Raw genomic sequence first — 12,793 nt, forward strand, 5'->3', positions numbered from 1 at the left:
AGAAGGCAGCTCACTGCATTTTCTGATACTTCTGATTATTTGAAATAAATAAATTGAACAAAAATATGTCTAAGAACAACTTTATCTACTTTATCTAAGAAGTAATGGAAGCGTAAGAGCTTAATTCTTGAAGTTACAAAGGAGAATAAGGTGCAAAATTACACATACCCCAGTTGTAAACTTTAAAGCAACAATTTTAATACAGATGATTATTTTATTACTGAATGTCTTAAGCAAATTTATTTAAAGATAAATATATAGGAAGAGAATTCATTAATATTAGCAGAGATTTGGTATTTTAAAAATATTTTCTAAAAATTAAATACTTTTGACAAATAGTTTTCATTTTTTTAAACTATAACCAATTTAGAAAATTTATATAAACTATTACTATTTTAAAAGCTGAGCTGAAGCTTTCAATAATTCAAGCCCTGAAATCCTCCAGGAAATTAACATAAGATCGCAGGCCTGCACATGTGTATATGCCTGTGCACACAAACACAGCTGGGCTAAAGATAAAGGGCAAAACTGTTAACTGCTCTTTCTTACACAACTGCCCTCTTGCTAAAAATGAATGACTTAGGAAACTAATCCTAACAGAAAAGCTTCTGTTTTACTACAGTACCAATCAACCAACCAGGAGATTGTATTTACAATTAAACAATGTTTGCACAGCGAAGGTAGCTCTTCAGGTACTAGTCCATTTTACAGCATGCGAGAAGCTAGTGTACACTCTGTTACTCATCTTCAGTACAGCTGGTGGCAGGAATAATATTCCCTATCAACAAGATGAACAAAACCAGGACTAGACAAAGAAATGCCAATTTCAATTTAACTACTTCACAGTTAATATATCTCAATACTGAATACTTTAGCCAAGAAGCTGAAAAAACTGAAAATATAATTTTAATAACTTGTCAGTATCATACACCATTAATAGGTTATATAATAAGATTTATTTTATTCTAGAAGAGCAAAGAGAAAATTCAATGCTGCCTTATATTTTGCTCTACTGAACAAAGGGTTACTTTAGTGCTAAACAAGCTTCAATGAATTTTCTTAAATAGTCAAGCCATTAAATAAAATGACAATGCATTCACAAGGAGCATTATATTCTGTTTTTATTGAGCTCACTGTGAGCAAGAATAGCTAGCTATGCAAGAAAAGTCAGAGACAATATTAAATCAATTTTGAAAGTTTTGCATACTAAAAAGACAACATTAGTTCATTTAGAAAAAGGGCAATAATCTTTATTGAGCCTACCAGGATTTCTATTTCCTGGTGTACCTCAGCTGCTTGGGTAACTCTGAGCAAGTTACTTACCATCTGGTTCAGATTTCAGCTATACTGATATTTATCTGGAAGATGTTCTACATAACTGAATCTTCTAGATAATTTATGTTTATCCCATTATGCAACAAAACATTTTATTACTTTAACCATTTTTATAGACATTTTTCTAAAAGATTTTAATTATTTCCCTGCTTTCTTAAAAAGAGTTGAAACTGAACCATTTCCTACAGGTTTGGTCAACGTGAACACGGACTGTACTGCACAATGGTGCTGCTGTGCTTGATCTTACGTTTTCTCACCTCCGCTTGCTGTCACTTCTTGATGCCAGTGTGCTCTTGACGTTTCCCATGCCTCGGTGAGAACCTAAGAGGGGTCTCTCAAGGCTCTGAAGCATAAAAGACCTGGGCTTTGTGACATCTGGCTACTCTGAGTTCTTTTTCTCCTCCTCTTTGCCACTATGGCTGGTTTTCAAAATGACTGAAGTTAACCATAAAAAATCACAGCCAAGGGGGCCGGCCCTGTGGCTTAGCTTGGTTAAGTGCGCGCGCTCCGCTGCTGGTGGCCCGGGTTCGGATCCCGGGTGCGCACCGACACACTGCTTCTCCGGCCATGCTGAGGCCGCATCCCACATACAGCAACTAGAAGGATGTACAACTATGACATACAACTATCTACTGGGGCTTTGGGGAGAAATAAATAAATAAATAAAAATTATTAAAAAAAAAAAAAATCACAGCAAAATAGGCTGTTGACACTGGGAAGGGAGCTCTAATGAGCTCCAGGTGCCTGAACATGGGAGCAGAAAAACATCTTCCCTTAGAGGGCAGCACTGGCTGATTTGTACAATGAGGTCTCCATTCCTTTTTCCCTAGGAACTGGAAGCAACCTGCCCATTTCAGCCTTTTCTATCCTTTATTCGCCATTCTTCTCTCCACAGATGATGGAATAGCATACTCTCCACACTGCCCGCTCATTTGATGCAAAGAGCAGAAACAATAGCAGTACTGTCCAATTATACATGGGGTGCAAGAGATATATGACCATGACAACATTATATGAAAACCATGTGTGCTTACCACGTATTCATATACGACAAATAAATGTAAATGAAACTAGGAATCTGAGTTTATGTCTATAGGGGGTGCTCAGAAGTAGTCAGAATACAAAGATATAATCTTGTCCAGCCATTTAAGAGGCTAACACAACAGGACTTTGGAAAAGTGTTAGAATTCTCAAAAGTATCAGAAATATTTATAAACCACAGAGTACATAAGTTAGAACTAAAGAAAATCTAGATTTTGTTCTCTCTACATATAAAGTGAATGAATCACAAAGTTAATTATTCAATTTTTTCACTTTGTTAATTAAGCATTAGCAATACAGACCAGTTAAAAAAGAGAAATTCTGCCTAAATAGACCGATGACCTCCTTCTCTCGACCAAATGAGCTACTATGACTCAAGTTTTAGAGCAACTATTCTAAGCCATCAAACATTAGTTGCTTACATAATAAATAACACGACTCTCTTGGCTTCAACAGATTCTCAGTGCTCTGACGCAATTTTATCAGGAAAAAGAAAAAATGTGAGGCGGTCTTTGAGTAACCAAGAAAAATTTATTTTACATTCGATTTTCCATACTAGGATGAGAAGAAACAAAAAAAGACATCTAAAAGATTAGCCCTATTCATCTACTTGACTTGAATAAATTACAAATTAAAACTTTAATTCTGTTAGCTGGCAATGTCAAAAACTATTGATTTATAAAAAACAATAAATAAGAAAGTAAACAAGGACAAAATATCTCTGCAAAAAAAGAGAAAAAAAGTTACCCTATAAACTTTTTTTTTTTCACATACAACCCAACGCCACCCAGTTAACATACCTCCAAAATCTTGCAGCTGAGGATATATAACAGATTACGCAGTTACAACTATTCAAGACCACAACTATCTGGTGGCATCTGTAACTCTACACCACTAAGGTAGAACCACTCCAATCGCTAAAGGAGTCATCAAATAAAGGATTTGATCTTGAACCAAATAAGTTATTCTGTTTCTCTGTCTGTAAAATGGGGTCAAACTGGAACACTGTGAAAATTTATTATTGGTAAAATGCTTATAATCTTCAGGTAACTGTTATATAAAAATTAAGTACTTGACTCATACCTTGTTTTAATTCCAAGCCGTCAGGTTGCTTGTTCTCTCTCAGGGATGAAGTAGAATCTATACAGATGTCTTGTCTGAGAAATGAAAATAAATAAAAACAATTTTTAAAACTATATTCAATCAAATAATATTTACTGCTAAGGTTCCTAGAATTAAGTGAGACACTTGTAAAGACACACTGAATTTTTCTAAGCCCCCAGGGTACCATTTAGCGCACTCTGGAAACTCAGAAGCATGTATACAAATGTCAGAAGCAGAAGCTATAAACTACTACCAATTTAAGCAGTAAACTTCTTTGTAAAATAACGAGCAAACCTGGAAGGAATACAGAGGTAACTTTTTCTCCCTTCCAACAATCTGCAGGGTAGCTGACAGGAGAAATCATAACTCCCAGAAGAATCCAATAATTTTTCAAGTTCAATTGTTAAATTTAATGGGCACTTTGGCATTCAAATTATTTTATATTCATCTAATTTCATACTTCAAATGCTTTGATGTCTACAGTACGTGGGAATACATATTTTCTATGTAATATACATATGTAATCAAAGTAAATGGATTAAGTATAAGATCATGCCATAAAGTTTTGATTCACCATGTTCTGCAAGAGAGCTGCAAACTAAACTAATGCTCTTTCTTACAGGGCATTAAACCATCTTAATATTGATGTTACAAATACTTTTCAGCAAAAGTCAAGAAATTAATTAGTTGCAAATATTCAAAATGACTGTTTTCTTTAAAATAAGTACCTATTACTTTCTGAGAATTTTTATACACATGCTAAGATCAACATATTAGAAATATTTAGGAAATTTTTCTACTCACAAAATTTTTTCTATCCACTTAATACTAAATCTCTCAAATAACCAAATGATAAAGATTTGTGATCATTTCTTTGAGAAGTTTACAATATTCTTGCCAGTCAACATGTTTGGCATTTATACGTTTGTTTTGTATTAAAACTTTTTTTTTTTTTTAAAGATTTTATTTATTTATTTTTTCCCCCGCAAAGCCCCAGTAGATAGTTGTATGTCATAGCTGTACATCCTTCTAGTTGCTGTATGTGGGACGCGGCCTCAGCATGGCCGGAGAAGCGGTGCGTCGGTGCGTGCCCGGGATCCGAACCTGGGCCGCCAGCAGCGGAGCGCGCGCACTTAACCGCTAAGCCACGGGGCCGGCCCTAAAACTTTACTAATACAAGCACAAACTCAAGCAGAGACTATAAAATTATTTGTTTGGCATTAATTATGACATCTGAGAGATTTATAATTGAGATATCTCCATTTTTAATACTTCTTTCTGTCTAATGTCACTTACTCAGATTTTATTCTTTCACCAGAATGACTGGCAGATCCCAAGGAGGATATCAACAATACTCCTTGGCAATCCAGGGACAGATTAAATGCCAATATACCACATTAAGAGCTTTGCAAGGAATAAAGTTAAAATGTGCTACCTCAAGCCTTACAGTCAAATTAGATTTTACCTACTGGGAACGTTAGTCTAAGTCTCTTCCTTTAGAGAAATGTTTGTTTGCTCTTACACATCCTCGAACAGCACTTAATTCTTCTTCTAAACACATACATCTAAATTCACAAAAAATAATGTAACATCACCATTAAAAGGACCACGGGCATACGTATTACCCTAAAAAGGACACAACATCACTCACGCAATATTACAGCTGAGAATGTATAACCTGTATCATGAGGAATCATCAGACAAACTCAAAATGGAAATGAGTAATGTTCTATTAAAAAGAGGGAGGGGAGTGAAGCGTCAATGTTATAAAAGACAAAGAAAAGCTGTGAAAATATTCCAGGCTAAAGGAGGCTAAAGAGCCACAACAATTAAATGTTGTAACTGACTTAACGGCTGCTGAACTGAAGAAGGAAAAACGTTATGAAGGACATTATTGAGTCAAATGACAAATACTGATAGGAGACTGGATAAAACTATTATATCAATATCAAATTTACTACAGTTGAATTTACTGAAGTTGACATTGTATTCTGGTTACATAAAAAAGAATATCGCTATCCTTAGGAAAAGCACAATGTAGTACTTAGGGGTAAAGTGCCATGATGTATATAACTTAGCCTCAAATGTTTCAGAAACAAATACACATGTATATAAACAAAGTGTGCAAATGGGATAAAGTGTTAATAATAGGTAAATCTACATAAAAGGTACATGGATGTTTATTGTACTAGTCTTATGCTTGTAACATTTTAATGTCTGAAATTATCTCCAAATGAAAATTTTTAATTAATAATGCAGTAAAATGTATTACTTTATTTTCTGTGAAAGCCCCTTGGATCCCCTTCAAATAAAACTGGAGCCCTTTATAACAACTATCGTTACAGAAAAATAAAAACAATTTCTTTAGTGCCTAAAGTGACCTTTTATAATAGTCTGTTTTATTCTAAGTTGGGTTTGACCAGGCTACTAAAGAAAGTCACCAACAGAACTTCAGACAGTAGGTGTAGTACACCACCTTGTGGCTGAAAACTGAGAAGCTAGATGTTTTTACATCAGTATTACCTGAAGTCGAAAAAAATTCCAGAAAATAGTTTGGAATTTTAAAACCTATACTAGTTAATTTTTCCAAGATGTAGACTTTGCAACTAAAATTATCATACACAGAGTTCTCTAATACAATTTAAAGATCTTCAACAAAGAGCATGAAAAACAAAATATGTACAAAAAAGGAAATGTCTTAAAGTGTAAGAAAACTACAACAGTATGCATATGATGTCTTTTTATTTCTAGTTTAGGAAAATAAAAAACTCCTGACCCAGATGGTAAGACATACCTCAGAGTTAGGAAAATTTTAAAAATTCCAACTCATACTTGAATGACATTTGAATATTTCTATCGAATACTTTTTTTTTTTTTTTTTTTGTGAGGAAGATCAGCCTTGAGCTAACATCTGATGCCAATCCACCTCTCTTTGCTGAGGAAGATTGGCCCTGGGCTAACATCCGTGTCCATCTTCCTCTATTTTATATGGGACGCCGCCACAGCATGGCTTGACAAGCAGTGCATCAGTGCGCACCCGGGATCTGAACCTGTGAACCCTGGGCCGCCAAAGCCAAGTGCACGAACTTAACAGCTACGCCACCAGGCCAGCCCTCTATCAAACACTTTAAAACTATGTAAGAATTTTATAGCAACTTGAGAGAGAAAAAAGCGGTTTGGTTTGGGTTAAGAATCTTGCAATGATTTTTGTACTCCTTTCCATTAAGGAAAAAAAAAGCCTGTTTTTATTTTTCTATTTCCCTTCTCCCACCTGCAATGCTCCTTCTTAAAACAGCTTAATTTACAACGTTGGCCTTGAATTATAAGAGAGCCCTATACCTACTATCCCTGGGAATTAAGTTCTCAAACCAACATCAGTCCAACTTTCTCAGTCCCCAAATACGGTTCTACTCTTGATCCTTTCTTACAACTCAATGAATTTGTTTTTTAAATCAAAGTAATACAGTGGGGAGATCTGTGGAATTTAATCAAGAACAACCACACATGTGAATTATTGAAGGTTTAAAATATATTTCTGCACAGAAAAAAAAGTCAATTTCTGGTCTAAATGAAAAATACTGGGAAGATACCTCAACAGAAGGAGAAAGAAACAGGACCAAACCAGCTGGATCTTCCCCTTTTGGCAAAAGTCAGGCGACAAAGAATCAGACAAACTGGTATAACAAAAGACATAATTCTAGATTCTCTCCACTCTCCTAGGAGTAAAAATAGAGGCTGAATGACACCAGCCTATCTTCCTATGAGCTTTCTACTATTAAAAATAAGAGACAGGCAAAGAAACTAGAGTAGCAAGAACAATTTTGAAAAAGAACAAGAGAGTTGAAGGAGGTACACCATCAGATTTCAAGACTATAAAGCTACAGTAATCAAGACACTGGTATTGGAGAAAGAATAAACATATAGATTAATGGAACAGAATAGAGGCCAGACCCACACATATACGGTCAATTGATTTTCAGCAGATGAGCAAAGGCAATTCATTGGAAAAAGGGCATCTTCTGAACAAATTGTGCTGGTACAATTGGATATCCATATGGATATGATTTTCAATCCATACCCTGCATATATAAATATTAACTCAAAATGAATCACAGACCTAAAATATGTAAACCTATAAAACTTCTAGAAGACAGGAAAAACCGCTGTGACCTTCGGTTTAGCAAAGATTTCACCAAAAGCATGATCCATAAATAAAAATAACTGATAAGTTGGATTTCACCAAAATTTAAAACTCCTGCTCTTCTAGAGATGCTGAGAGAATAAAAGACAAGCAAGCCATAGACTGGGAGAAAATATTTGCAAGCCACATATCTGATAAAGACCTTGTATCCGGAATATATAAAGAACTCTCAAATCACAATAATAAGAAAACAAAGAACTGAATTTAAAAAGTAGGTTAAAAATTAACGGTCACTTGATCAAGGAAGATATACAGATGGCAAACAAACCCAATAATAGATGGTTAACATCATTAGTTGTTAAGGAAATGCAAATTAAAACCACAATGTGATACCACTACACATATATTAAAACAGCTAAAATAAAAACAACTGACGAATAGAACTCTCACACACAGTGTGAGCAAAGATGCAGACATGACCCAGCAGGCTCACTCCTAGGTATGAGACCAAGTAAAATGAAAAACTTGTTGTGTTCATACAAAAACCTGTAAGTGAATGTTTATAGTGGCTTTATTTGAAATCACCATAAACTGTAAACTACTCAAATGTCCCTTCATTAGCTTTCTACTGCTGCCGTAACAAATTACTACAAACTTGGTAGTTTAAAACAACAGCATAAATGTATTACATTGCAATTCTGTAGGGCAGAAGTCTGGTATGGGTCTCACCAGACTAAAATCAGTGTCCGAAGGCTGTACACCTTTCTGGAGGCTTTAGGGGAGAATCCATTTCCTGTTCATTTGAGTTGTTGGCAGAATTCAGTTCCTTGAGGTTGTACGACCAGTGTCTCTGTTTTCTTGCTGGCTGTACGCTGAGAATCGTTCCCAGCTTCTAGTCAAGGCCTTCTCATGTCACATCTCTCCAACTTACTCTTCTGTCTTCCTTTTCCACTTTCAAGAACTCATGTGATTAGACTGGAATAACCTGAACAATCCAGGATAATCACCCCATCTCCAAGTCCTCAACCTTAATCAAATCTGCAAAATCCCTTTTGTCACATAAAGTAACATATTCTCAGGTTCTGGAGATTACAGAGTGTAAACATCTTTGGAGGGCCATTATTCTGCCTACGAGATTACCTCAACTGGGGAATGAATAAAAGAAACTATGATACACTCACACAGTGGAACACTAACTACTCAGCAATAAAAAGGAAGGAACTACTGATACAACAATGTGAATGAATCTCAAATGCATTATGCTAAGTGAAAGAAGCCAGACTCAAAACTGTATTATTCCATCTATACAACATTCCGAGAAAAGTACAATCAGATAAGTGGTTGTCCGGGGTTGGGGATGGGAGAAAGAACTGACTACAAAGAGCCAAGGGGGAAGTTTTTGGTATGATGGAACTGTTCTATATTGTGACTATGGTGGTAGATAAATTACCATCCATTTGACCAAACTTGAAGAACTGTATAGTAAAAAGATGAATTTTACTGTATCTAAATTATATCTTAAATCTTTTTTTTTTTTCAGTTGGGGTACCACAAAAGTCATAGAACAGGTTCAGAAAAATGAAATCATATAGTGGTCAAATGTAACCTTCAAACACTAGAGGAATGAGGCAAAGCAATCAATTTTTCTCATAGGACCTTTCCAAACTGCAAATAAACCCACACCTCTACTGTGTCCTTCAGTAACCTCCTTGTGCAAAAGAAAGCAAAATTTAACCCTTATCTCCATTTCCTTTCCCCAAAAAACATAATTAAAGAATCACAGTCACCATACTCCAGTTTCTTTCTCTGATCCATGATTCTCTAAGGATTCACTGTATAAACTGCCTCCTGCAACTCCAAGCTTTTGTGAATAGGCAATTCCCTAAATAGGGAGCTCTATTCTATTTAAAAGTGCCTAAAGGGAATCAAAGAGGTATCTCCTCTTTGTTCGATTCTCATATTCCTATGTGCTCGTCTTTTCCTATTTCAAAAACTAGCATGAGATCACTTTGTAAGTGCATTTAAGGGTGCAAACACCCTACTACCTCGAATGTGGAGTCCTACCTAAGCATTAGGTCACCATGTTGTTAATGATTAGTAATACTTTCTGTGAAAGTTTTCTAAAAAACTTATCCTGTTATTTCTGATAAACTTCCCCTATTATGAAGAACAGTCTACATAAGTATTATAGCCTAAGAGTAATTTATAAAGGACACAAGAACATAAGTGCCATACAGATAACCAATTTATTACCCTTTACCAGCCTAAAAGCATAGTCAGCTCTTTATAATATAAATGTCTAAGAGAATTGTTACAAAGAGTAATGTCAATATAAGAAATTGATCTCATTTGTAAGAAAAATTCTTTTATGCTTTAAAATATACATACAATATTTTCCTCTTAATTTAAACAATTTTTTGTAGTAAATGAAAAACTTAGACACTTGTAAGCAACAAAATGTTTTTAAAAAAGCAATAACAGTGAAGAATAATAATTAAAAATCACAATGAATTATTTCATTGCTTTCTTTAGGCTTTTATAAAAGGAATGGGGGGGAATCCCCAACATTCATCAGTGTAAAGTAGAATTTTAAGAATAGTTATTGTTACAGATTCAGAATAAAAATTCCAGAGCAAATACAGAAACACTTGTTTCAATGCTTACCATGTGACAGGTACTAGTCTAAGCACTTAACCACCTTTTTCTCATTTAATCATCATCATGAGCCTATGGAGTAGGTACTGGTATTACCCCTAGTCTCCAGATGAGGAAATTGAGGCCCACGAAGGTTAAGCAACTTGCCAAAGGTCAGAGAGACAGCAAGCTGTGGAGTTCTGCTGTTAAAACTAAAGGCAGTTTAACTCTAGAACATTCACTCTTCACATTTATGCAGACTTTTTATTACTTATAGAAATAGTTCTCCAAGTAGCAATACTTAAAAATTATATGTAGCCATATACATACACATATGACTATCTAGATCTCCAAGGATAAAGTCAGTTTTCACCAGAATTTGACCTCAAGGATCCAGAGGAAAATACTTCTTTCTTACTGGGAAAACTAAGATATGCTATTAAATCATCAAGAAAGAATTACTATTTTAAAAGTGGAAAATTTCAACAAAAAAGAGAGACATGAGCAAAAACAAAACACCAATAATCCTTTAAAAAGGGCCCGAGAGAGCTGGGAGTGAAAAGGTGCGAAGGAAACATTTCTAACTGTATACCTTTTTGTATGATTTTTTACTATTTGGATTTTTTTAACCATGCCCATATAGTTGCCTTTTCACTTAGAAAAAATAGTTAATGGGAGTACAGGTTCACATGTTTGTAACAGAGAACAAAGAAGAGAATAAAAGATAAGAGTAGTAGATAGTAGATAAATATACAGAACAAATTTACTGAATAACAGCAGTCTAATCAAAAACTGTAAAAATAATATATGCTAAGTGAATCCTTGATAGTTGTAAAAAGGGATACAGCAAAATGAAAATTAAAAGGGGATCTTAGGGCCCTACCTTAAAACTTATACTAAAATAAATGCCAAATGAACCAAAGATTTAAACATTAAAAAAAATACTAAAAGAGGGGCCGGCCCGGTGGTGCAAGCGGTTAAGTGCGCGCGCTCCGCTGCGGCGGCCCGGGGTTCGCTGGTTCGGATCCCGGGCGCGCACCGACGCACTGCTTGGCAAGCCATGCTGTGGCGGCGTACCATATAAAGTGGAGGAAGATGGGCACAGATGTTAGCCCAGGGCCGTCTTCCTCAGCAAAAAAAGAAAAGAGGAGGATTGGCGGATGTTAGCACAGGGCTGATCTCCTCACCAAAAAAAAAAAAAAAAAAAAATACTAAAACAAAGTCTGAAGAATACTTTTTATAATTTCAGAATAGAGAAAGCATTTTCTGAATATAAAACTCAGAAACTATAAAAGATTGATAAAATTAGACTATAAAAACATGAAATATTTATGCATGCAAAAAAATAAAATAAAATCCATAAATGAAGCTAAAAAAAAAAGGTAACAAGCAAAAAAATAATTGCAACCCATATCACAAACAATGGATTAAAAAGACCAAAGTCCTCCATCTACATACACACAAAGGGTAAATAAATGACAAAGAGTTCACAGAAAAAGAATATTCAAATAGCTCTGTGATATATGGAAGGATGTTCAATTTCACTCATAATAAGAGAATACAAATTAAAACTCCAATGAGATATCATTTGCTACCTATCAGATCAGCAAGGATCAAAATGTTAGATAACACTTTTGGGGTATAAATTGGTTCAAACTGTGTAAGTCAATTATGGCAATATCTATTAAAATTTCAAATGCCCAAACATCTGACCCAACAATTAACTTCTAGGTATTTATGCTACATACAATCACAGAAGAACAGGATCTTAAATAGAGAGATATTCATATTATTTTTAGTAATAAAAGATAGTAAACAACTTAAATGTCCATCAACACACTTTATGTTTTGCTACATCCAACAATGGAATAGTATACAGGTATCTATAGGAAGCCTTAGATGTACTAGGTAGAACAAAATCCAAGACATACTATTATACGGAAAAAATTAAATGGAAAAAGATATAGAACTGTTTGCACAGGCTAACATTTGCGTGAAAAGAAAAAATATACACACACATATATTTGTAAATGTATGGAATATCTCTGAGAGGATACACAAGAAATTGGTTTACTGTGGTTGCCTAAAGGAAGGGAGATGGGGAACAAGTAAAAGAGACTTATTTTCACTAATACTTTTTAAAATTTTGTACTATGTGCATGCATTACCATTCAAATAAATAAACTGTTAAATAACAGACACTAGATACATGGCTATGTGGGAAAATGTCCTTATTTTCTGAAAATTCAAATATAAATATTTAGAATCAAGATATCTGTAATTCACTTTATAATACTTCAAGGAAACAGATGAAGCAAATATTGAAAATTGTAGTAATTGTTAGATCTAGGCAATAAGCATACAGGGGTTTCATTATACTATTCTCTCAACTTTTCCATACACTTGACACTTTTCATAATAAAAAAAAAAACCTAATATAGTGAAATCCCCTTTACCTAACTCAGACAAGTAATATCACTTACCTGAAAAAAAAATTTTATTAACACAGGGAAACACTTTAAAAAGTTACATATATAA

The 12,793-nt window shown here is 34.5% G+C and overlaps 1 protein-coding gene across 1 annotated transcript in view; it reads right to left on the reverse strand.

The window, feature by feature from the left end:
* Positions 1-12,793, reverse strand: part of CAAP1 (caspase activity and apoptosis inhibitor 1) — a 49,264-nt gene that overhangs the window by 15,215 nt on the left and 21,256 nt on the right. Inside the window, exon 5 of the mRNA XM_058565917.1 lies at positions 3,460-3,533. Within this exon, the coding sequence (XP_058421900.1) occupies positions 3,460-3,533 (74 nt within the window). The remainder of the gene's footprint in view (positions 1-3,459; positions 3,534-12,793) is intronic.

This window comes from Diceros bicornis, chromosome 22 (genome assembly GCF_020826845.1).
Source record: "Diceros bicornis minor isolate mBicDic1 chromosome 22, mDicBic1.mat.cur, whole genome shotgun sequence".
In the NCBI taxonomy this organism is placed as follows: Eukaryota; Metazoa; Chordata; class Mammalia; order Perissodactyla; family Rhinocerotidae; genus Diceros; species Diceros bicornis.